The sequence below is a fragment of the Vitis riparia genome, chromosome 7, assembly GCF_004353265.1.
Source record: "Vitis riparia cultivar Riparia Gloire de Montpellier isolate 1030 chromosome 7, EGFV_Vit.rip_1.0, whole genome shotgun sequence".
Taxonomy (NCBI): Eukaryota; Viridiplantae; Streptophyta; class Magnoliopsida; order Vitales; family Vitaceae; genus Vitis; species Vitis riparia.
In genome coordinates, this window is record NC_048437.1 from 24,174,996 (window position 1) to 24,196,964 (window position 21,969).

General features: G+C 32.7%; 4 protein-coding genes across 5 annotated transcripts in view; all 4 read left to right on the forward strand.

Annotated features, from left to right (window-relative positions):
- LOC117918595 (structural maintenance of chromosomes protein 1) overlaps positions 1-3,478 on the forward strand; it is a 52,062-nt gene extending 48,584 nt beyond the window's left edge. Inside the window, exons 14-19 of one of the 2 annotated variants that reach the window (XR_004651895.1) lie at positions 72-181; positions 289-668; positions 1,264-1,515; positions 2,349-2,576; positions 2,710-2,813; positions 3,021-3,478. Coding sequence is in view for 1 of the 2 variants with exons in the window: in XM_034835348.1 (XP_034691239.1) it covers positions 72-181; positions 289-668; positions 1,264-1,515; positions 2,349-2,576; positions 2,710-2,758 (1,019 nt within the window). In the remaining variant the exon portion in view is untranslated. The other variant, XM_034835348.1, reaches the window with a different exon arrangement.
- LOC117918596 (patellin-4-like) lies at positions 3,206-5,767 on the forward strand. Its single transcript, XM_034835349.1, has 5 exons — positions 3,206-3,372; positions 3,949-4,830; positions 4,908-5,032; positions 5,120-5,261; positions 5,378-5,767. The coding sequence occupies exons 1-5, from the start codon at positions 3,232-3,234 to the stop codon at positions 5,639-5,641; spliced, it is 1,554 nt and encodes a 517-aa protein (XP_034691240.1). The 5' UTR covers positions 3,206-3,231; the 3' UTR covers positions 5,642-5,767.
- Positions 5,768-9,636: 3,869 nt separating this feature from the next.
- On the forward strand, positions 9,637-11,487 carry LOC117918179 (prunin 1 Pru du 6.0101-like). Its single transcript, XM_034834691.1, has 4 exons — positions 9,637-9,922; positions 10,041-10,399; positions 10,494-10,997; positions 11,092-11,487. Exons 1-4 carry the CDS (start codon positions 9,637-9,639, stop codon positions 11,485-11,487), a joined length of 1,545 nt encoding a protein of 514 aa, XP_034690582.1.
- Positions 11,488-19,826: 8,339 nt separating this feature from the next.
- Positions 19,827-21,647, forward strand: LOC117918180 (prunin 1 Pru du 6.0101-like). The gene is made up of 4 exons (XM_034834692.1): positions 19,827-20,112; positions 20,229-20,560; positions 20,655-21,158; positions 21,252-21,647. The coding sequence occupies exons 1-4, from the start codon at positions 19,827-19,829 to the stop codon at positions 21,645-21,647; spliced, it is 1,518 nt and encodes a 505-aa protein (XP_034690583.1).
- The last annotated feature ends 322 nt before the right edge of the window (positions 21,648-21,969 follow it).

Consider the following 21,969-nt stretch of genomic DNA (forward strand, 5'->3'; position numbering starts at 1 on the left):
TTTCTTTTCATAATATAAATAATTTGATGCCATCTTTGTGGAACTTTTTTCTCCTCTTTCTATTTGTATAGAGTGGAAGTCCAAGTCCGAAGAGTGTGAGAAGGAAATCCAGAAGTGGAAGAAGCGGGCTTCTACTGCTGCAGGAAGCATAAGCAAACTTAATCGTCAGATAAGTTTGAAGGTTGTTCTCCAGAATTAAATGTTATTTTTACCACAAGATTCTTATGAACTAGTCATTGCTGTATTGATGAACTATAATGTGGCTATGCTTGTTCATGTTACTTACAGGAAACACAGGGTGAACAACTGAAATTGCAGAAGCAGGAGATCTTGGAGAAGTGTGAAGTAGAGCATATAATCCTACCTACTGTCTCAGACGCAATGGAAATCGGATCCTCAATGCCAAGTCCAGTTTTTGATTTTAGTCAGCTAAATAGATCTCATCAGGTAGATATGAGACCTTCTGAAAGAGAGAAGGTTGAAGTGGAATTTAAGCAAAAAATGGATGCCCTAATATCAGAAATAGAAAGAACAGCTCCAAATTTGAAGGCCTTGGACCAGTATGAGGCTTTGCAAGAGAAGGAAAGACATGTAACTGAAGAGTTTGAAGTAGCCAGAAAGGAAGAGAAGGAAATAACTGATAAGTACAATTCCGTTAAGCAGAGAAGGTACTGATTATTGTTTGGCAGAAAACCCTTTAGGATGCATTTTGTATATGGGAACAGGAATGCAAATTAGAACAGGATGCAGGTGAATCATAATACCATGTGCCATTTCTAATAGATAATCCATAGTGATGAATGAGAATGGAATGGATGTTTCATTCCATCATCTATTCCATCATTCAAAACACGCCCTTAGTGAATAACAAATAAAGTGGGAATGCATCTTGTTATTTCTTAAAACTGTAAGACAAAAGCAAGAGATACATGAAATGATTGATAAAAAATTTCTTGTAAAAAATTATTTGTCAAGTGAATCTTCCAATTCTAGCATGTCAAGCTGGAAAAATATGTAGATTGGTGAGGAAAAAACCTTATAGTTGGGTTATTAGCTTCTCAATAGTTCAAGATTTAGTCTTTACATGTTTATTATTATTCCATTCAAACAGACTAATGTGTTCAATACATGTGAAGGCAATCATTTTTACCTGTTTAACAAATCATCCTTGAAATCTGACATTCATTGTCTTGCATCTTTGTGCATGTGTGTTATATGGTTTCTGAACAATGAAACTGCTGAATTTATTTGTGGTGAATACAGGTATGAACTCTTTATGGAAGCATTTAGTCATATTTCTGGTAATATTGATAAGATCTACAAACAGCTAACAAAAAGCAACACACACCCATTGGGCGGAACGGCATATTTGAACTTAGAAAATGAGGATGATCCTTTCTTACATGGCATCAAGTACACTGCTATGCCCCCAACAAAGCGCTTCCGTGATATGGAACAGCTGTCTGGTGGTGAGAAAACTGTTGCAGCACTTGCATTGCTCTTCTCTATCCATAGGTATGTCAAGGAATACAAGAAACATTTTTTCTGTATGTTTTGGACAAACCTTACTGGATGCAGGAATAACATGTCTTGAAATATTTTGTCCTTTTCACTTTTTTTGTTTCATTTTAATTTCTAAAGAAGGCTGGGAATTTCTGTGAAGAATTCTTAGAAGCTGCCATCCATGTCCTTGGGTCTGGGTGAGGGTTATCTAAAACATGTTTAATAACCTAGTGGGGTTAGATTTGGGCCTATAATCATTAACTCACTCAATTCAATCTAACACCTTTTCTAACTTCCCTTTACTTGCTAATTCTCTCAAATGTGTTTTTGCTGTTATGAGCATCATAAAAGGCTTACATTTAAGTTTACTTGAATAAGTTTATTTGCTTGCGAAGATTATTTTAATGGCGGCATAAAATTTTGGAGGAAAAAGCTGGCATATTTATGTGAGGAGTAAAAAAGATTGCTCTTTAGGCATACACTTAAGTTGCTTACTTGAACAAGTTTATTTGCTCGTGAAGATAATTTTAATGGTGGCATAAAATTTTGGAGGAAAAAGCTGGCATATTTATGTGAGGAGTGAACAAGATTGCTCTTTTGACTATGGTAGACTTTGTAGATTAACTTAGCTCAAAGTAGAGGGGGTTTGTTTTTTGTTTTTTTCTCTCCCTCTTGCTTGCCTGTTTTGGTGACAAATGTATACATTTGTGTGCTTTATGAGCCTTTTGCTTAGATGCTATTAATTTATATTTCCTTTTGCCTTCAAAAAAAGATTGCTCTTTTGATCTGCAAAAGTTCAATAACTGGCTAATGGGATTATTATTTTTATCCATGGGTGGTTTCAGTTATAGGCCTTCTCCTTTTTTTATATTGGATGAAGTCGATGCTGCATTGGACAATCTGAATGTTGCTAAGGTTGCTGGATTCATCCGATCAAAATCATGTGAAGGAGCAAGGGGTAATCAGGATGGTGAGGGAGGCAGTGGTTTTCAGAGTATCGTGATATCACTGAAGGATAGCTTTTATGACAAGGCTGAAGCTCTGGTTGGGGTTTACAGGGACTCTGATAGGGGGTAAGTTTCTTCATGATATTATATTTAGTTAATGCGTTTTCATTTTGGTGCTACTTTCTGGGTTGTTTTCCAGTATGTCCACCAAATTAACCTGCTAAGCGGAGACAATGCTAATACCTATATTTAATTGCAGCTGCTCGAGAACTCTGACATTTGACCTGACCAATTATAGAGAAGCATGAACGCCTCCTCGCTGGAGGCTGGGCTTCAGGTTAAAACTATTTGTCATGTTAATAGGTAGGATGCTTGTACCCTTAACATTGCTTTACTGTAAATATGAGTAGATAATCCTTATAGCAGTAGGGCAGTGGATACTGTTTCTCTTGCAATACATGTTAGATTTATTTGTATTGAACTGATTCTACCTCACCATCCTCTCAATATGCAATACAATAGTGCAATAATGAAACTTGCATTTTATGCCTTTCTCTGTGGAGCCTACAGATTTGTGTGATAGGGATGATGCTGAAAACCTCAAGTCATACTCAAGAGAATCATAGTGGGTTCACTCTCTAATCATCAACTCCTAAAATGAATGATAATGGCCGAACTGAGCTGGTAAGATTTGATGCACTTCACCATTAAAATGAACATTATTGTAGCCCCATGATCATGCCTCAACTGTCTGTCAAAATGCTATGATGGTTGGTAGTATATGCTATATACACATTTCTTAAAGGTGGGTATTGGTGAGGGATTGAGGCTTGAACCCTCAATGCCAAATACGTCCAAGGATGCCTTCACTCAGTTGATTTTCTATTCCAATTCAAAGGCAGAAATAGGAAGGGAACTAAAGGTGAGCTACAATACCATCATAAAAATGAATTTCCTATTCTTTGTTGTATTACTAACTAGTAATTCAAACATGTAATAAATGAGATATGAAATGGTTTTTTTTCTAATTTCAATTTCTTATTAATGGGCCATTTATTTAAGAGAATTTATTTTATTTCTTTTTTAACCACCCATTTTCTTTTTCTTTCCTCAAGAGGATGATTGACATAAATATTAAATTAAAATATTATTTCAAAATTTGAATTTTGAGTAGTTTATCTGTTAGTCTTGTAATCTATCTTTAACTCTCCCTTATGGAGGCGGTCGGTGGGATTATCTCAAGGAAAAGGGTTGGTTTGGATGAACTTTCACCTTTTAATCCAACCCCTAGCAACCACAAATTTTTCTTTCTTGTCCAACAGTTTGTTGGTAACACCTCATCAAAACCCCTTATTTGGCTATCAACTAACGGTCACTATTTCAAATCTCAATCTTAGCGACACCCCCCAACCGAGCTCCTTTTTACCCAATTCTCTCCTCCTCTCCTTCCACACGCTCAGTCTCTAAATAAATCATAGAACCCCTAAACTTTCTCCAGGCATCAGGTTTCCGGCAACACCTCCCTTTGGCAGCCGGAATTCTCACCGGAAAGAGCCCCAATATGGCAGAGTGCAGCCAGATCTCTGACGAGACAAATGAGAATGAAAACACCCATAAACACCAAGAAATTCATCTAGAAGATGCTGAATCCATGAGCCCAGATGATGAAAGCAATTCCCATACTGAAATGAAGATACCCATGAGCCCTGAACAGGAGTACAAGGCCTCCATCCAAATGAAAAAGTCGAAGAAGAAAGCCTTGTTAGAGCTCCGATGCAGAGTGGAAGATGCTATTATTGGGAATTATATGCTCGGAAAACCCCGTGGAAAAGACCCTGAAAGCAAGAAAACTCAAGAAAATCTTCATGATATCTCCCTCTGGGGTGTGCCCTTACTTCCTAGTAAAGGCCACGAAGGCACGGACATTATCCTCTTGAAGTTCTTGAAAGCTAGAGATTTTAAGGTCAGCGAGGCCTTCAACATGCTCCGAAGAACCTTGATATGGCGGAGAGAGTTCAAAACCGAAGGAATTCTCGAAGAAAACTTCGGCCCTGAGCTTGAAAATGTTGTGTACATAAACAGCACTGATAAAGAAGGTCACCCTTTGTGTTACAATGTGTGTGGGGCTTTCAAGGACAGAGACTTTTACAAGAAAACATTTGGTTCAGAAGCCAAATGTGAAGAGTTCTTGAGGTGGAGGGTTCAGTCCATGGAAAAGGTTATCCAGAATCTTAACTTCACGACTGGTGGAGTGGACTCCATGGTTCAGATCCTGGACTTGAAGAACTCCCCGCGACCAAGCAACAAGGAGCTTCGTTTGGTTACCAAGAAAGCCATAACGTTGCTTCAAGACAATTATCCTGAGCTCATCTTCAGACATGTAAGCATATAATTATGACAACTCACCATGATGATCATGAATTAGTACTGAAAAGCTTTGATAGTTTATGCGTGTAGATCGTCATAAATGTTCCATTTTGGTACTATGCTAGCCATACGCTAATTTCCAAATTCATAAGCCAAAGAACAAAGAGCAAGTTCATCTTGGCGAGACCATCTGGAGTTGCGGACACACTTCTCAAGTAAGAATACTTACTGTAGTTTCATTATCTGAGTTCTGTTGATTTTAAACCCTCCAATTTGATCAAAATTTGCTTCAAAACCCAAAGGTTTATCGCCCCAGAAAACCTTCCCGTTCAATATGGTGGCCTCAAAAGAGAGAACGACATTGAATTTTCGCCTGCAGACAAAGCTCTAGACCTAATTGTCAAAGCAGGTACCATTGAAAGCATCGAAATTCCAGCCACTGAGGTACGTTCAAAACATTAACTAATGTCCTAAATTTAAAAGCTGAATGTTTTACTTCATTTATAAACACTCATGGTACTGATATTCTTAATTTGGTTCTTGTTTTGAGATGATTATAGGCTGGGGTGACGGTTGTCTGGGACATGACTATAGTGGGGTGGGACGTGAACTACAAGGAGGAGTTTATCCCAGAAGATGAAGGATCATACAAAATTTTGCTTGAAAAGGATAAGAAAATGGGACAAAGTATGAGAAATTCATTTTACATTAGTGAACCAGGAAAGATAGTAATAACCATTGAGAATGGTACCTACAAGAGGAAGAGGGTTCTCTATAGATTTAGAAGCAAACCCACTGTTCCCATGTATGTCTATTTCAAGTGATTGCCTCTTTTCCTTCAAAAATATATGCATTTCTTTTTTTCTTTTGTGTAACTTTCACTATTCATTGTGTTTAATATTCGGTCTGCTTGATTCAGAAGCTAAAAGTTAGAGACAATTTTTTATTTTGAGGGATTGATTCATAGGTATTTGCCATTTGGTAAAACCTAATATTTGAGGCTTGTGACTTTAAGTTTATTTATATTTAAGTTATTAAGTAATATTAAGTTATTAAGTTGATTTAGCAAAATCATTTTTACTTTTAAGTTACAATATTAAGTTGCTTTACACATACTTAATATGCTTGAAAACTTAAATTTAGACATTAAGTTTTATTAAATCAATAAGTTGATTTATCAAACATCCATATATTTAAGTGGTTAAATCTTAAAAAGTTTATATATTTTGTTATTAAGAGTTTTTATTTTATTAAATGTGGGTGTCTATGAATAAAAAATTATGTAATATTTGAATAAGAGTCACGGAAGACAATAATTTTTCTTTTTCTCTTTATTATATATCTTTCTTTATACAATTATTTGTATATTTCTTTCAATCCTATTACCATACGAAAAAATGACAAGTAGTATGTTTTTATTTAAAGTCTCATAATTCAATAAAGATAATTATGATAATTAGAGGATTAAGATCAATGTTTTTCTTGATTTACAAGATGCAGACATGAAAAGTTATAGAAAAAGGCTACAACGTGAGAGCCTACAGAAAAAGGCTATAAAGAGTCGGAAGATAAAACTATTATGTCCTTGAATTGAAGAGATTTTTTGAAATATGTAAGGAATAAGGAGAAGAGACAAAAAGTTTTTCCATCTTGTGTTTCAAACAATGGATAAAGGTACTTTTGAGAAGGTTTTAAATACAAACGTCACCAAGGAAACTTAGGAGATATTACAAAACGTATACAACAAAATTGATAGAGTATATAAAATGTCTTCAAACTTTTAGAGAAGAATTTAAAAGTTTGAATATGAAAGAATTAAAATCAATATTCAATTACTTATTTATTTATTTTAAGTATTGGCTATTATGAATTTACTAAAAGTTTAAATGATACTTGTGTGATTGAAAAAAATATTTCAATTTTTAAATTTGAAATTTGATTATATTGCTATGACTATTGAAAAATCTAAAAATTTAGATTTTATGACTATTAATCAAATTATAGGATCATTGCAAGCTCATGAAGAGATCAAAAAAGAAGAAACAAGAAAAATTAGAACAAGTTTTTCAAACAAAGCTTACATTAAAGGAGAATATAAAAAAAAAATTAGTAAGAAAAGAAGTCAATATAATCTGTGGAGATAACAACAAATATGATCGAGAAAAGTGGTTTTAATTAAATAAACAATGATGAAACAAACTAAAACTCATATTTCCCAAGAGGACATGGAAGATGGATCAACGCAAGGCCAAGGGGAAAATATAATAAATCTCGTATTCAATGTTATAATTATAAAAAGTATTATGTTTATGAATACAAAAGTGTCACTAACACTATAAAAAGACAAACCAACTATGTTAAAGGAAAGATAAAGAAAAACCTACTTTATTGTTTTCAATAAAAGAGAAAATTAGGAGAAAAATACATGTTGTCTTAAAACCAAGACAATCAATCATATATATGGATTCAAAAATATGTTTATGAAGTTTGATAAATCAAAAAGTGGTCACTTGCACCTAAAATTTCAATAAAAGGTAAAGGTACAATGTTAATTTGTTTGAAAAGTAGAAGACATCAATCTATCTCGAATATCTACTATGTGCCTAGAAAAAAAGACTATAGTATTCATATTAAAAATCAAAGTCTCTTAATAAAATATTGACATGCCAATTTAATTGCTAATGTGTCCATAACAAGAAATAGAATGTTTTTGTTGAGTATTCAAAATGATGCTATGAAATGTCTAAAATCTTGTATCAATAATTCCTTTAAAAGCTTTGACCGACCTAATTTTGGAGGATTAAAGTTGTTGAGCAAGAAGAAAATTCTAAAAAGGATTACTTTCTATAAATTAGTTGAATCAATTATGTGAAAGATATTTATTTGAAAAACATGTGAGAAAAAGTTTTCCAAATGAATAAATTACAAGAGCAAAGAAATCTTTAGAGCTCATATTTTATTTTGCTTTTTATTGATGATTTTAGTAGAAAAACATGAGTTTTTTTGAAAGAAAATTATGAAGTATTTCATACTTTTAAGAAATTTAGATCACCTATTGAAAAAGAAAGTGACTATAATACAAAGGAAACAAGATCCGATAGAGGAGACAAATTCACATAAAAAGTATTTCAAGAATATTGCAAAAATCATGAGATTTGTTAGTTTTAATATTTCTATATTATCTATAACAAAATGATATAGTTGAAAGAAAAAATTGGGCAATTCTTGACATGACATGAAGTATGTTGAAAAGTAAGAAGATGCTTAGAGAATTTTGGGTTGAAACAATTAATTTTGTAATTTATTTATCAAATCATTCTCCTAATCAAAGTATATAAAATAAAACATCATAATAAGTTTGGAATGGAAGCAAGTTGGGTATTTTACATTTAATAATGTTTAGAAGTATTACATATGTTCATGTGCCGAATAAAAAACAATCAAAGTTAGATGATAAGAGTAGAAAATCTCAAATTCATTCTTAACTTATTTATTTTAATTTCAAATTTGTCTCATTAATAGGGATAGGGTGGGATTAGTATTAGAAAAAAAAAACACACCTCTTTAGCATTCCTAATAAGGATAAATAACACATGAAAACATAGTTTTCTTCCAAAAGAAAAAAAAAAGTAAATAGAATAATATATGTAGATAAGACAATGAAAACTGTAAAAGAAAAAGTAAAAAGAAATAAAGCAAGATTAATGACTAGATGTTACAAGGAAAAATAAAACATACATCATATGAACAACAAATCAGCGTTGTTCATAGGCATAACTGAAAATTTGTAAGAGAACTTGAAGACTCTGTACGTAGATGAACTTGAAGACTCTATACGTAGATGAAAATTTCAAGTTGACTACTCTATACATGGATGAAAATTTTCATATTGTCATGAAAAATTTGCAATTAATATGAGAAATCTCTTGCATGCGGCAGAGAAAGAAGGCTAATATGACTATATATAAGAAAATTTTCATATTGTCGTTACTCAGGATTTTCCTTCTCCTGGTTTTAATTCTTCAATCCTCTTGTTCAACGTCTCTAATAACTACGTACTTCTAATACTTTACCCTTCCAATAATTTCCCCACATGTACATTACATTCATGCAACCCTTCAATTCTTTTCATAGAACTACGGATATTTATACTAGAAATTCAATAAAAAGTTTTTTGCATTGTAAAAAAGTAGCTTAATTGCTCCTAATATAACTCCTTTTAAGAGGCCGATGAATCATAGTAAAGGTTCTATCTATGCTTCCTGACTGAATTTTATGGAGGTCTTTCTTAAATCACCATGCATAGATGCTTATTATATTAAAGTAATTTGTTATCTAAAGAATTTTTTGAAAAAATTAACAAGTAGATGGTCATGGTACTACAGATCTGGGGCGGAGATTTTGAACAAACAAAGCCGCCCACAGGCTCCACAAAACTGTGGGCTGAATCTACACCCACAACATCTTTCTTGTCATAATGCTTCCAACCCCACTCCCCATCATTAATTGTGTCTGTTTGGGTTGGTGGCCCACCCTGAAAACCCCCCAAAAGGGTCTCGTGTACAAACAAATCCTCTACTTGTATCCTTCTGTAAAAGCAAAAGGCCCACCTGCATGCTCTATTTGAATGGATTACGTGTAAGCAAACAGGGTATAGTAGCCATGCAAATTGAAGAGTGTTTGAAGCCTGCTTCTCCAACTATCACCTGCGTGTCAAGCTCTAAGCACACTTCCTCTACTATTTATACCCACCATTCCCAGTCGCCGCTTCTCCACAACAGCTTCGCTAGTCTTACATATCAGTAGAATTAGTGTTACAATGGCTAAGAGGCTCTGCCTTTTGCTTTGCTTTCTTGTTCTCTTTCAGTGCTGCATGGGCCGGCAGCAAACGTCTAGGCAGCAGAAGGAGTGTAGGATCTCCAGACTCAATGCTCAGAGACCGTCCAACCGCATCCAGTCAGAAGCCGGTGTAACCGAGGTCTTTGATCATAACAATGAGCAATTCCAGTGCGCGGGTGTGGCTGTTGTTCGCTATACTATTGAACCCAGAGGCTTGCTTTTGCCTTCCTACGTCAACGCGCCTCAACTCATGTACTTCGTCCAAGGTAAAGCCCTTAACTAGCAACATAGTAATTGTTAAGTTATAATTTGGAGAACTTATCTAGGGTGCTACTTTGTTTTGATGTGGGATCATTTATTTGGAATGGGGGTGTTATCATACAGGTAGAGGTTTGCAGGGAATCATGATCACTGGTTGTCCCGAAACTTTCCAGTCATTCCAAGAATCTCAGCAAGGTCAAGAACAAGGACAACAAGGAGAACAAGGCCAGCAAGGACGACAGGGACAACAAGGCCAGCAAGGACAACAGGGACAACAAGGCCAGCAAGGACAACAAGGACAACAAGGCCAGCAATTCCGTGGAGACCAACATCAGAAGATCCGAGAGGTCGAAGAGGGTGATGTTTTTGCAGTGCCCGTCGGAACTGGGCATTTTATCTACAACAACGGTGACAGACGGCTTATTGTAGTTTCTGTCCTCGACACCAGCAATGACGCCAACCAGCTTGATTTCCAGCCTAGAGTATGTACCTAGAGTAATACTAACACAAAGTAATATCAAAACACATGTGAATGATCAGAATACTGACTGATGGAATTAATTATGTGTATTGTAGAGGTTCTATCTTGCAGGCAACCCACAAAATGAATTCCAGCAACAGCAGCAACAACAACAAGGAAGTGAGGGCCAGCAGCAACAGCAAGAAGGGGGCGGCAGTGAGGGCAAAGGGCAAGAGAGTTCCGGCAACAACATCTTCAGTGGTTTCGATGCACAGCAGTTGGCTGAGGCATTTAACGTGGATGTCCAGCTCATAAGGAAGCTTCAGGGCCAAAATGACAGGAGGGGCAACATAGTGAGAGTGGAGGGAGGCCTACAGGCAGTGTTGCCACCAAGGGGACAACAGGAGCGAGGAGAGCAACAGCAAGATCACCTCCATGCACGCGGAAATGGCTATGAAGAGACCATATGCAGCTTGAGGCTCAAACAAAACATCGGTGATCCATGGAGAGCAGATGTCTACACACCTAGAGGTGGACACAGGAGCAGCGTCACGGGCTATGATCTTCCAATTCTCAGAAAGGTTGTTAGATTAAGTGCTCATCAGGGACGTCTTCATCAGGTATGATTTTCTAAATAAGGGAAAAAATTATATCGGGTGACGAATTAGAAAATTAGAAAGGATTCATCTTAAATATCGGTGCCTAAATGTGTAGGGCGCAATGGTGCTACCATACTACAACGTGAATGCCCACAGTATACTCTACGCTATAAGAGGCAGTGCCAGGATTCAGGTAGTCCAACAGCAGGGCCAGAACGTGTTCAATGAGGAAGTCCAGCAGGGTCAGGTGTTGGTTATTCCACAGAACTTCGCCGCGTTCATAAAAGCAAGGGATTCAGGCTTTGAGTATGTGGCAATCAAGACTCATGAAAATGCCATGATTAACACTCTAGCAGGCAATCTTTCTCTTCTGCGGGCCATGCCATTGCAAGTCATATCCAGCGCCTACCAGGTGTCCAATAACCAGGCTAGGCAACTGAAGCATAACAGGCAGGAGAGCACTATAGCAGCTCCGGGAAGTTCTAGGTCAGAGTATAGGGCTTCTGCTTAATGCATCACGTGTGTTTGGTTTGGTTGTTGCATTGGTATCGGAGAATAATAAGAGGTCATAATGCTTGGCTTTTTTTGTACCGCATGATGTACAATGAGAGTTGAGGCTTTGCTCTTTAATAAGAATGACAGTAATAATACTTTTGCAGTAATATTTATCCAAAACCACTGGAAAATGCTCTTGGCTAATTCCTAGGTAGAGATTTCTGAGAGTGATAGAGTTGAAAGAAAAATGCAAATATTGAAAACGTTTACCAAGAGGAAGAATTTTGGAAGGTAGTTGCACTTGAAATCTTTTCAAAGGTAGTTTTATTATTTCTTGATAGATCATAATATGAGTTTTCTCGTCTTTCTTCCTTGCATCTTTTAAGAAATCCTTTCGATTTTGAATTGAGTGATTTTATTTTGCTGACTTTTTATAATCTTTCTCTGTAACCTATAATGCATTTTATGAACTAAACAGCTTTCATCTTGATACTTCAATTATCATAATTGTCATTATAGAGTTTAGGGACTTAAAAAACAAATACATCCCATTTTTCATCTTTTTCCCCAATTTTGATACAAGTTTGTTGGAGTAACGGGCGTGGAAAGAAACATACAAATAATTTCATCAAGAAATTTAAATAATTAAGAAGAATTAAGAATTACTCTTGTTTAAATATTACATAACCTCTTATTTATAGATACTCTCGTATAAATAAATACTTCTAATAATAAAAATATAAAAACTTCTAATTATTAAAGTACGAAAAATTTAACTACTTAAATATAAAAACTAAATTAACCCGTCAAAATAAAATATTTTCTTTAAATTAAACTAAATCTAATTCTAGTTTTTAAAATTTTCTTAAATTAAGTTTAGTTTCCAACAAAGACTTTGAGGGAGGGAGAACAAACCACAGCATTAATTTTAGCAGGAACCCATTACCACCCTTACAACATTGCTCATGGTGAGATTTAAGATTTGAAGTTTTAAAACCTAATTATGTCTGTCAGTAATCTAGATAAGTTAGACTTGGTCAGTGCGAGTTCCATCGGAGAAGGTAGCATCTGGTTTCAAATACAATTGTCTACTTGTTTTTAATATTTAGTTCATTTGCTTCATTATAATTGACTAGCTAGACTGGTGATATTTATATGTATGGGCTTTTTTGTGAATTTTTGTAGGTGATTTTCTACGTATAGCATGGTGTGGTTAGATTTTAATTTATTCATATTATCATGGATATTGTGAATTGATTAACAAATAAAATAAAATAAAATAAAAATCATTGAACCCCCTTAGATGACGGGAATCAAGATAAGAAGACTTTCTAACATTCACATTAAATTTTCATCGATATTTAAATTTCCACAGGTATGTATGGAATTTGAACAAAGGCATAATCCATAAGGCGTTACACATAAATTGAAATTGTGGATGAATAGTCATAGCATATGTAAGGATTAAAATATCCGGATATATCGTTAATATATTCAATATACATGAATTCTGATATGAAATTAGGAAAGATATTTCCATCAATCAATATTTTTGAATATTTTACTGATATTTCAACGATTTTTATTTTTATTTTTTTCCCGTTTCAATAGATATTTAACTGATATTTTCATATATTTTACTAATATTTCACCGATATTTCATCGATTTAAAAATATATATATATATATATATTATTAAATTAATTAATTATAATTATTTTATTTTTACATTTGATTTAATTTATTACCAAAAATATAAAAACATAATTTTCTAAGTAGGTTTTTTTATATAATCTATATATTTATTAAATATAAAAAATATAAATATAAATATAAAAAAATTATAATTGATTTGATATCATTGAATACTTTAAATTAGAATGAATCATAATTTTAATATTAAATATATTTTAAAATTAGACATTTTATCATAATATTATTGTAAAATAATATATATATATCAATTTTTTATAATAAAAAAACTTTAAAATATCTATTTTTACTACTTATATATTTTTTTAGAGTTTTTCTTAATATTTTCATAATTTTCATTAATTTTTATGTCACCGATATTTTGTGTCAAAATACCCGCTGATATATCTTTTATATATCCGATATATTCGTAAAATTGAAGTACTGATATATTCATCCTTAAACATATGTAAGGATATCAAGCTATAGTTTAGAATTTAAAAAGTTTTAGGGCTATATTTGTTTTCTTCAAGATTTAGGAAAAAGGAAAAAAAAAATTATAAATTTTTTTTGTTATTTTGATTTTTCATTAAAAATCAAGGAGAAAAAAATAAATAAATATCAAAGAATGCATTTTTTGTACATTTTTTTCACATTTATTTAAGGAAAGTGAGAAGGTAATTTTTTTTAGTATTTTTGCTTCATTTTCTTTGTCACTTTTTCCTAATATATATATATATATATAGGAGAATCGGGAGAATTGTGTTTTGGGCATAGCAGAGCCCAAAAATTAACATTTGGTTCATATATCATGCATATTTAAGCCCAAGATCCAAACAAGGTATGAAAATTAAGATGAATGATATTATTATTTTTCATTAATCCTTAAAATACCTTTAACCCATTACACAGGCATAAGTGAGTGTAAATTTCAATTTTTTTTGTGTTTTTTTTCCATTTTATATTCCCTATTAAGTATTACTCATTTCTAACTTTTTTTTTTCTTTTTCTTCCAATCGGTATTTCTATTTTATGTCAAATAAAAAACAATAATGTTTTTTTATTTTTCATTTTTAAAGATATTGAATCTTTTTTCTCTTATTATAAGCAATGATAAAATTTTTGGCATTTTTCATCCAAATATTTTTTATCTTTTTGTATTTATCTTTTAATTTAATTTTCATTTTTTATTTTAAATTTATATTACCTTTTCATTTATATTTTTCTCTTATTTTTAATTATTTTATATTTTCTACATTAACCATATTTTAAAAAATTTTAAAATTGACTATCACTTTACTTTATTATAATTATATATATATCCTTTTAAATTTTTAATTTTTAATGTTACTATTTTAAATTTTTAAACAGATAAATTTATTGAAAAAAATAACTAAGATATGAAGTTTTAATATTATATTAATAATTTTTCTTATCTAGATAGAATAATGCAAAGTATTTTGACTCACAACAAGAAAAATGTCAATAAAATTTTTTAGTTAAACTTTATAAATTAAATTTTAAATAAAATATATTATATAAAATTTTATCTAAAAATTATTGAAAGTAGTATTTAATTTTTTTTTATTGACTTTCAAACTTATCTAATTTTTTACTTGAAAGGTAATAAAATAAAACATGTTTACAAATAAAATTATTGAATGTTTTACTTCATTTATAAACACTCATGGTACTAATATTCTTAATTTGGTTCTTGTTTTGAGATGGTTATAGGCTGGGGTGACGGTTGTCTGGGACATGACTATAGTGGGGTGGGACGTGAACTACAAGGAGGAGTTTATCCCAGAAGATGAAGGATCATACAAAATTTTGCTTGAAAAGGATAAGAAAATGGGACAAAGTATGAGAAATTCATTTTACATTAGTGAACCAGGAAAGATAGTAATAACCATTGAGAATGGTACCTACAAGAGGAAGAGGGTTCTCTATAGATTTAGAAGCAAACCCACTGTTCCCATGTATGTCTATTTCAAGTGATTGCTTCTTTTCCTTCACAAATATATGCATTTCTTTTTTCTTTTATGTTTAATGTTCGATCTGCTTGATTCAGAAGCTAAAAGTTAGAGACAATTTTTTATTTTGAGGGATTGATTCATAGGCATTTGGTAAAACCTAATATTTGAGGCTTGTGACTTTAAATTTATTTATGATTATGTTATTAAGTAATATTAAGTTATTAAGTTGATTTAGAAAAGTCATTTTTAGTTTTAAGTTACAATATTAAGTTGTTTTACACATACTTAATATGCTTGAAAACTTAAATTTAGACATTAAGTTTTATTAAATCAGTAAGTTGATTTATCAAACATCCATATATTTAAGTGGTTAAGTCTTAAAAGGTTTATATATTTTATTATTAAGAGTTTTTATTTTATTAAATGTGAGCGTGTATGAATAAAAAATTATGTAATATTTGAATAAGAGTCATGGAAGACAATAATTTTTCTTTTTCTCTTCATTATATATCTTTCTTTATACAAATATTTGTATATTTCTTTCAATCCTATTACCATACGAAAAAATGACAAGCAGTATGTTTTTATTTAAAATCTCATAATTCAATAAAAACAATTATGATAATTGGAGGATCAAGATCAATGTTTTTGTTGATTTACAAGATGCAGATATGAAAAGTTACAGAAAAAGGCTACAACATGAGAGCCTATAGAAAAAGGCTATAAAGAGTTGGAAGATAAAACTATTATGTCCTTGAATTGAATAGATTTTTTGAAATATATAATGAATAAGGAAAAGAGACAAAAAAAGTTTTTCCGTCTTGTGTTTCAAACAATGGATAAAGGTACTTTTGAGAAGGTTTTAAATACAAACATTACCAAGGAAACTTAGGAGATATTACAAAACATATACAACGAAGTTGATAGAGTATAAAAAATGTCTTCAAACTTTTGGAGAAGAATTTAAAAGTTTGAATATGAAAGAATTAAAATCAATATTCAATTATTTATTTATTTATTTTAAGTATTGGCTATTGTGAATTTACTAAAAGTTTAAATGATACTTGTTTGATTGAAAAAAATATTTCAATTTTTAAATTTGAAATTTGATCATATTGTTATGACTATTGAAAAATCTAAAAATTTAGATTTTATGACTATTAATCAAATTATAGGATCATTGCAAGCTCATGAAGAGATTAAAAAAGAAGAAACAAGGAAAAAATTAGAACAAGTTTTTCAAACAAAGCTTACATTAAAGGAGAATATAAAAAAATTTAATAAGGAAAGAAATCAAAATAATTTGTGGAGATAGCAACGGATAATGATCGAGAAAAGTGGTTTTAATTAATTAAACAATGAAGGAACAAGCTAAAACTCGTATTTCCCAAGAGGATATGGAAGATGGATCAACGCAAGGCCAAGGGGAAAATATAATATAAATCTCGAATTCAATGTTATAATTATAAAAAGTATTATGTTTATGAATACAAATGTGTCACTAGCAATATAAAAAGATAAACCAATTATGTTAAAGGAAAGATAAAGAAAAACCTACTTTATTGTTTGCGATGAAAGAGAAAATAAGGATAAAAATACATGTTATCTTAAGACCAGGACAATCATCCATATGTATGGATTCAAAAATATGTTTATGAAGTTTGATAAATAAAAAAGTGGTCACTTGCACCTAAAATTTCAATAAAAGGTAAAGGTACAATGTTAATTTGTTTGAAAAGTAGAAGGCATCAATCTATCTCGAATATCTACTATGTGCCTCGAAAAAAAGACTACAATATTCATATTAAAAATCAAAGTCTCTTAATAAAATATTGACATGCCAATTTAATTGCTAATGTGTCCATAACAAGAAATAGAATGTTTTTGTTGAGTATTCAAAATGATGCTATGAAATGTCTAAAATCTTGTATCAATAATTCCTTTAAATTTGACACTTAAGCTTTGAACGTCCTAATTTTGGAGGATTAAAGTTGTTGAGTAAGAAGAAAATTCTAAAAATGATTACTTTCTATAAATCAGTTGAATCAATTATGTGAAAGATACTTATTTGAAAAACATGTGAGAAAAAGTTTTCCAAATGAAGAAATTACAAGAGCAAAGAAATCTTTAGAGCTCATTTTTTTTTTTTTTTTGCTTTTTATTGATGATTTTAGTAGAAAAACATGAGTTTTTTTTAAAGAAAATTATGAAGTATTTTGTACTTTTAAGAAATTTAGATCACCTATTGAAAAAGAAAGTGACTATAATACAAAGGAAACAAGATCCGATAGAGGAGACAAATTCACATAAAAAGTATTTCAAGAATATTGTAAAAGTCATAGGATTTGTCAGTTTTAATATTTCTATATTATCTATAACCAAAAGATATAGTTGAAAAAAAAATAGAGCAATTCTTAACATGACATGAAGTATGTTGAAAAGTAAGAAGATGCCTAGAGAATTTTGGGTTGAAACAATTAATTTTGTAATTTATTTATCAAATCATTCTCCTAATCAAAGTATATGAAATAAAACATCATAATAAGTTTGGAATGGAAGCAAGTTGGGTATTTTACATTTAATAATATTTAGAAGTATTACATATGTTCATGTACCAAATCAAAAGCAATCAAAGTTAGATGATAAGAGTAGAAAATATATTTTGATTGGTTATAACTCAAGCTTCAAAAACCATAAATTATACAATCCAATCAATAGAAATATTATTATTAATTGATATATCAGTTTTAATGAAGAAGAAACATGAGATTGAAGTGCCCAAAAAAGGTAATTATGATATTCCTTATCCTTGCTTTATATATATAAATTACGAACCAGTTGGTTTTGAAGAAGCAATTCAAGATTAAAAAAAATGGAAAAATGTTGTGGATGAGTAAATAAAAGCAATAAGGATTAGGAATGATAATAGGACTTTCAAGAAGGGTTGCACCATCCTTACCCAATCTCATTTATTCAAAATAATTATCATCATCATTCTTATAAAAAAATTAAACAAGGTGTGACAAGGTAGGATGGGTTGAATATACAAATTTCTCATACTCCTTTTACCCCATTCCATTTATTTTTTTATAAAAAAAAAACAATTGAATTTTTTTAAAAAAAATAATAATTTATTTATTTTTAAATGCATTAAAAGAAACATATTTTATAAATAATTAAAATACTATAATTTTTTATAACTTATTTAATTGAAAATTATTATTTTGTGTTTTATGTGTACTAAAATGGGAAAATAAAAAATTAAATTAAGTTATTTTTTAAAAATTAATTTTATATATAATAGAAGGGGGAAACTGGAAAGTAATACTCGAACCCATCTCAAGTTTTAAAGAAAATCTCAAATTCACTCTTAACCTATTTATTTTAATTTCAAATTTGTCTCATGAATAGTGATAGGACGGGATTAGTATTAAAAAAAAAACACACCTTATTGTCATTCTAAATAACACATGAGAACATAGATTTCTTCCAAAAGAAAAAAAAAAAAGGTAAATAGAATAATACATGTAGATAAGACTATGAAAGCTGTAAAAGAAAAAGTAAAAAGAAATAAAGAAATAAAGCAAGATTAATGACTAGACATTACAAGAAACAATGAAACATACATCATATGAACAACAAATCAGCGTTGTTCATAGGCATAATTGAAAATTTGTAAGAGAACTTGAAGACTTTGTACGTAGATGAACTTGGAGACTCTATACGTAGATGAAAATTTCAAGTTGACTACTCTATACATGGATGAAAATTTTCATATTGCCGTGAAAAAATTGCAATTAATATGAGAAAGAGGGCTAATATGACTATATGTAAGAGAATTTTCATATTGTCGTTACTCGGGATTTTCCTTCTCCTGGTTTTAATTCTTCAATCCTCTTGTTCAACATCTCTAATAACTACGTACTTCTAATACTTTACCCTTCCAATAATTTCCCCACATGTACATTACATTCATGCAACCCTTCAATTCTTTTCATAGAACTACGGATATTTAAACTAGAAATTCAATAAAAAGTTTTTTGCTTTGTAAAAAAGTAGCTTAATTGCTCTCCTAATATAACTCCTTTTAAGAGGCCGATGAATCATAGTAAAGGTTCTATCTATGCTTCCTAACTGAATTTTATGGAGGTCTTTCTTAAATCACCATGCATAGATGCTTATTATATTAAAGTAATTTGTTATCTAAATAATTTTTTGAAAAAATTAACAAGTAGATGGTCATGGTACTACTGATCTGGGGAGGAGATTTTGAACAAACAAAGCCGCCCACAGGCTCCACAAAACTGTGGGCTGAATCTACACCCACAACATCTTTCTTGTCATAATGCTTCCAACCCGACTCCCCATCATTAATTGTGTCTGTTTGGGTTGGTGGCCCACCCTGAAAACCCCCCAAAAGGGTCTCGTGTACAAACAAATCCTCTACTTGTATCCTTCTGTAAAAGCAAAAGGCCTACCTGCATGCTCTATTTGAATGGATTACGTGTAAGCAAACAGGGTATAGTAGCCATGCAAATTGAAGAGTGTTTGAAGCCTGCTTCTCCAACTATCACCTGCGTGTCAAGCTCTAAGCACACTTCCTCTACTATTTATACCCACCATTCCCAGTCGCCGCTTCTCCACAACAGCTTCGCTAGTCTTACATATCAGTAGTATTAGTGTTACAATGGCTAAGAGGCTCTGCCTTTTGCTTTGCTTTCTTGTTCTCTTTCAGTGCTGCATGGGCCGGCAGCAAACGTCTAGGCAGCAAAAGGAGTGTAGGATCTCCAGACTCAATGCTCAGAGACCGTCCAACCGCATCCAGTCAGAAGCCGGTGTAACCGAGGTCTTTGATCATAACAATGAGCAATTCCAGTGCGCGGGTGTGGCTGTTGTTCGCTATACTATTGAACCCAGAGGCTTGCTTTTGCCCTCCTACGTCAACGCGCCTCAACTCATGTACTTCGTCCAAGGTAAAGCCCTTAACTAGCAACATAGTAATTGTTAAGTTATTTCGGAGAACTTATCTAGGGTGCTACTTTGTTTTGATGTGGGATCATTTATTTGGAATGGGGGTGTTATCATACAGGTAGAGGTATGCAGGGAATCATGATCACTGGTTGTCCCGAAACTTTCCAGTCATTCCAAGAATCTCAGCAAGGTCAAGAACAAGGACAACAAGGAGAACAAGGCCAGCAAGGACAACAGGGACAACAAGGCCAGCAAGGACAACAAGGACAACAAGGCCAGCAATTCCGTGGAGACCAGCATCAGAAGATCCGAGAGGTCGAAGAGGGTGATGTTTTTGTAGTGCCCGTCGGAACTGGGCATTTTATCTACAACAACGGTGACAGACGGCTTATTGTAGTTTCTGTCCTCGACACCAGCAATGACGCCAACCAGCTTGATTTCCAGCCTAGAGTATGTACCTAGAGTAATACTAACACAAATTAATATCAAAACACATGTGAATGATCAGAATACTGACTGATGGGATTAATTATGTGTATTGTAGAGGTTCTATCTTGCAGGCAACCCACAAAATGAATTCCAGCAACAACAGCAAGAACAACAAGGAAGTGAGGGCCAGCAGCAACAGCAAGAAGGGGGCGGCAGTGAGGGCAGAGGGCAAGAGAGTTCCGGCAACAACATCTTCAGTGGTTTCGATGCACAGCAGTTGGCTGAGGCATTTAACGTGGATGTCCAGATCATAAGGAAGCTTCAGGGCCAAAATGACAGGAGGGGCAACATAGTGAGAGTGGAGGGAGGCCTACAGGCAGTGTTGCCACCAAGGGGACAACAGGAGCGAGGAGAGCAACAGCAAGATCACCTCCATGCACGCGGAAATGGCTATGAAGAGACCATATGCAGCTTGAGGCTCAAACAAAACATCGGTGATCCATGGAGAGCAGATGTCTACACACCTAGAGGTGGACACAGGAGCAGCGTCACGGGCTATGATCTTCCAATTCTCAGAAAGGTTGTTAGATTAAGTGCTCATCAGGGACGTCTTCATCAGGTATGATTTTCTAAATAAGGGAAAAAATTATATCGGGTGACGAATTAGAAAATTAGAAAGGATTCATCTTAAATATCGGTGCCAAATGTGTAGGGCGCAATGGTGCTACCATACTACAACGTGAATGCCCACAGTATACTCTACGCTATAAGAGGCAGTGCCAGGATTCAGGTAGTCCAACAGCAGGGCCAGAACGTGTTCAATGAGGAAATCCAGCAGGGTCAGGTGTTGATTATTCCACAAAACTTCGCCGCGTTGATAAAAGCAAGGGATTCAGGCTTTGAGTATGTGGCAATCAAGACTCATGAAAATGCCATGATTAACACTCTAGCAGGCAATCTTTCTCTTCTGCGGGCCATGCCATTGCAAGTCATATCCAGCGCCTACCAGGTGTCCAATAACCAGGCTAGGCAACTGAAGCATAACAGGCAGGAGAGCACTATAGCACCTCCGGGAAGTTCTAGGTCAGAGTATAGGGCTTCTGCTTAATGCATCATGTGTGTTTGGTTTGGTCGTTGCATTGGTATCGGAGAATAATAAGAGGTCATAATGCTTGGCTTATTTTGTACCGCATGATGTACAATGAGAGTTGAGGTTTTGCTCTTTAATAAGAATGACAGTAATAATACTTTTGCAGTAATATTTATCCAAAATCACTGAAAAATGCTCTTGGCTAATTCCTAGGTAGAGAATTCTGAGAGTGATAGAGTTGAAAGAAAAATGCAAATATTGAAAACGTTTACCAAGAGGAAGAATTTTGGAAGGTAGTTGCACTTGAAATCTTTTCAAAGGTAGTTTTATTATTTCTTGA

What these genes read in the sequence shown, in the direction of transcription:
- LOC117918596 (XM_034835349.1), top strand. Translation starts at nt 3,232, where the DNA reads ATGCTATATACACATTTCTTAAAGGTGGGTATTGGTGAGGGATTGAGG. An exon ending in CTGAGCTCATCTTCAGACAT is followed by an intron (nt 4,831 to 4,907) that starts GTAAGCATATAA and finishes TTATGCGTGTAG; the next exon opens with ATCGTCATAAATGTTCCATT. An exon ending in GTTGCGGACACACTTCTCAA is followed by an intron (nt 5,033 to 5,119) that starts GTAAGAATACTT and finishes CAAAACCCAAAG; the next exon opens with GTTTATCGCCCCAGAAAACC.
- LOC117918179 (XM_034834691.1), top strand. Translation starts at nt 9,637, where the DNA reads ATGGCTAAGAGGCTCTGCCTTTTGCTTTGCTTTCTTGTTCTCTTTCAG. An exon ending in ACTCATGTACTTCGTCCAAG is followed by an intron (nt 9,923 to 10,040) that starts GTAAAGCCCTTA and finishes GTTATCATACAG; the next exon opens with GTAGAGGTTTGCAGGGAATC. An exon ending in ATCAGGGACGTCTTCATCAG is followed by an intron (nt 10,998 to 11,091) that starts GTATGATTTTCT and finishes CTAAATGTGTAG; the next exon opens with GGCGCAATGGTGCTACCATA.
- LOC117918180 (XM_034834692.1), top strand. Translation starts at nt 19,827, where the DNA reads ATGGCTAAGAGGCTCTGCCTTTTGCTTTGCTTTCTTGTTCTCTTTCAG. An exon ending in AGCTTGATTTCCAGCCTAGA is followed by an intron (nt 20,561 to 20,654) that starts GTATGTACCTAG and finishes TGTGTATTGTAG; the next exon opens with AGGTTCTATCTTGCAGGCAA. An exon ending in ATCAGGGACGTCTTCATCAG is followed by an intron (nt 21,159 to 21,251) that starts GTATGATTTTCT and finishes CCAAATGTGTAG; the next exon opens with GGCGCAATGGTGCTACCATA.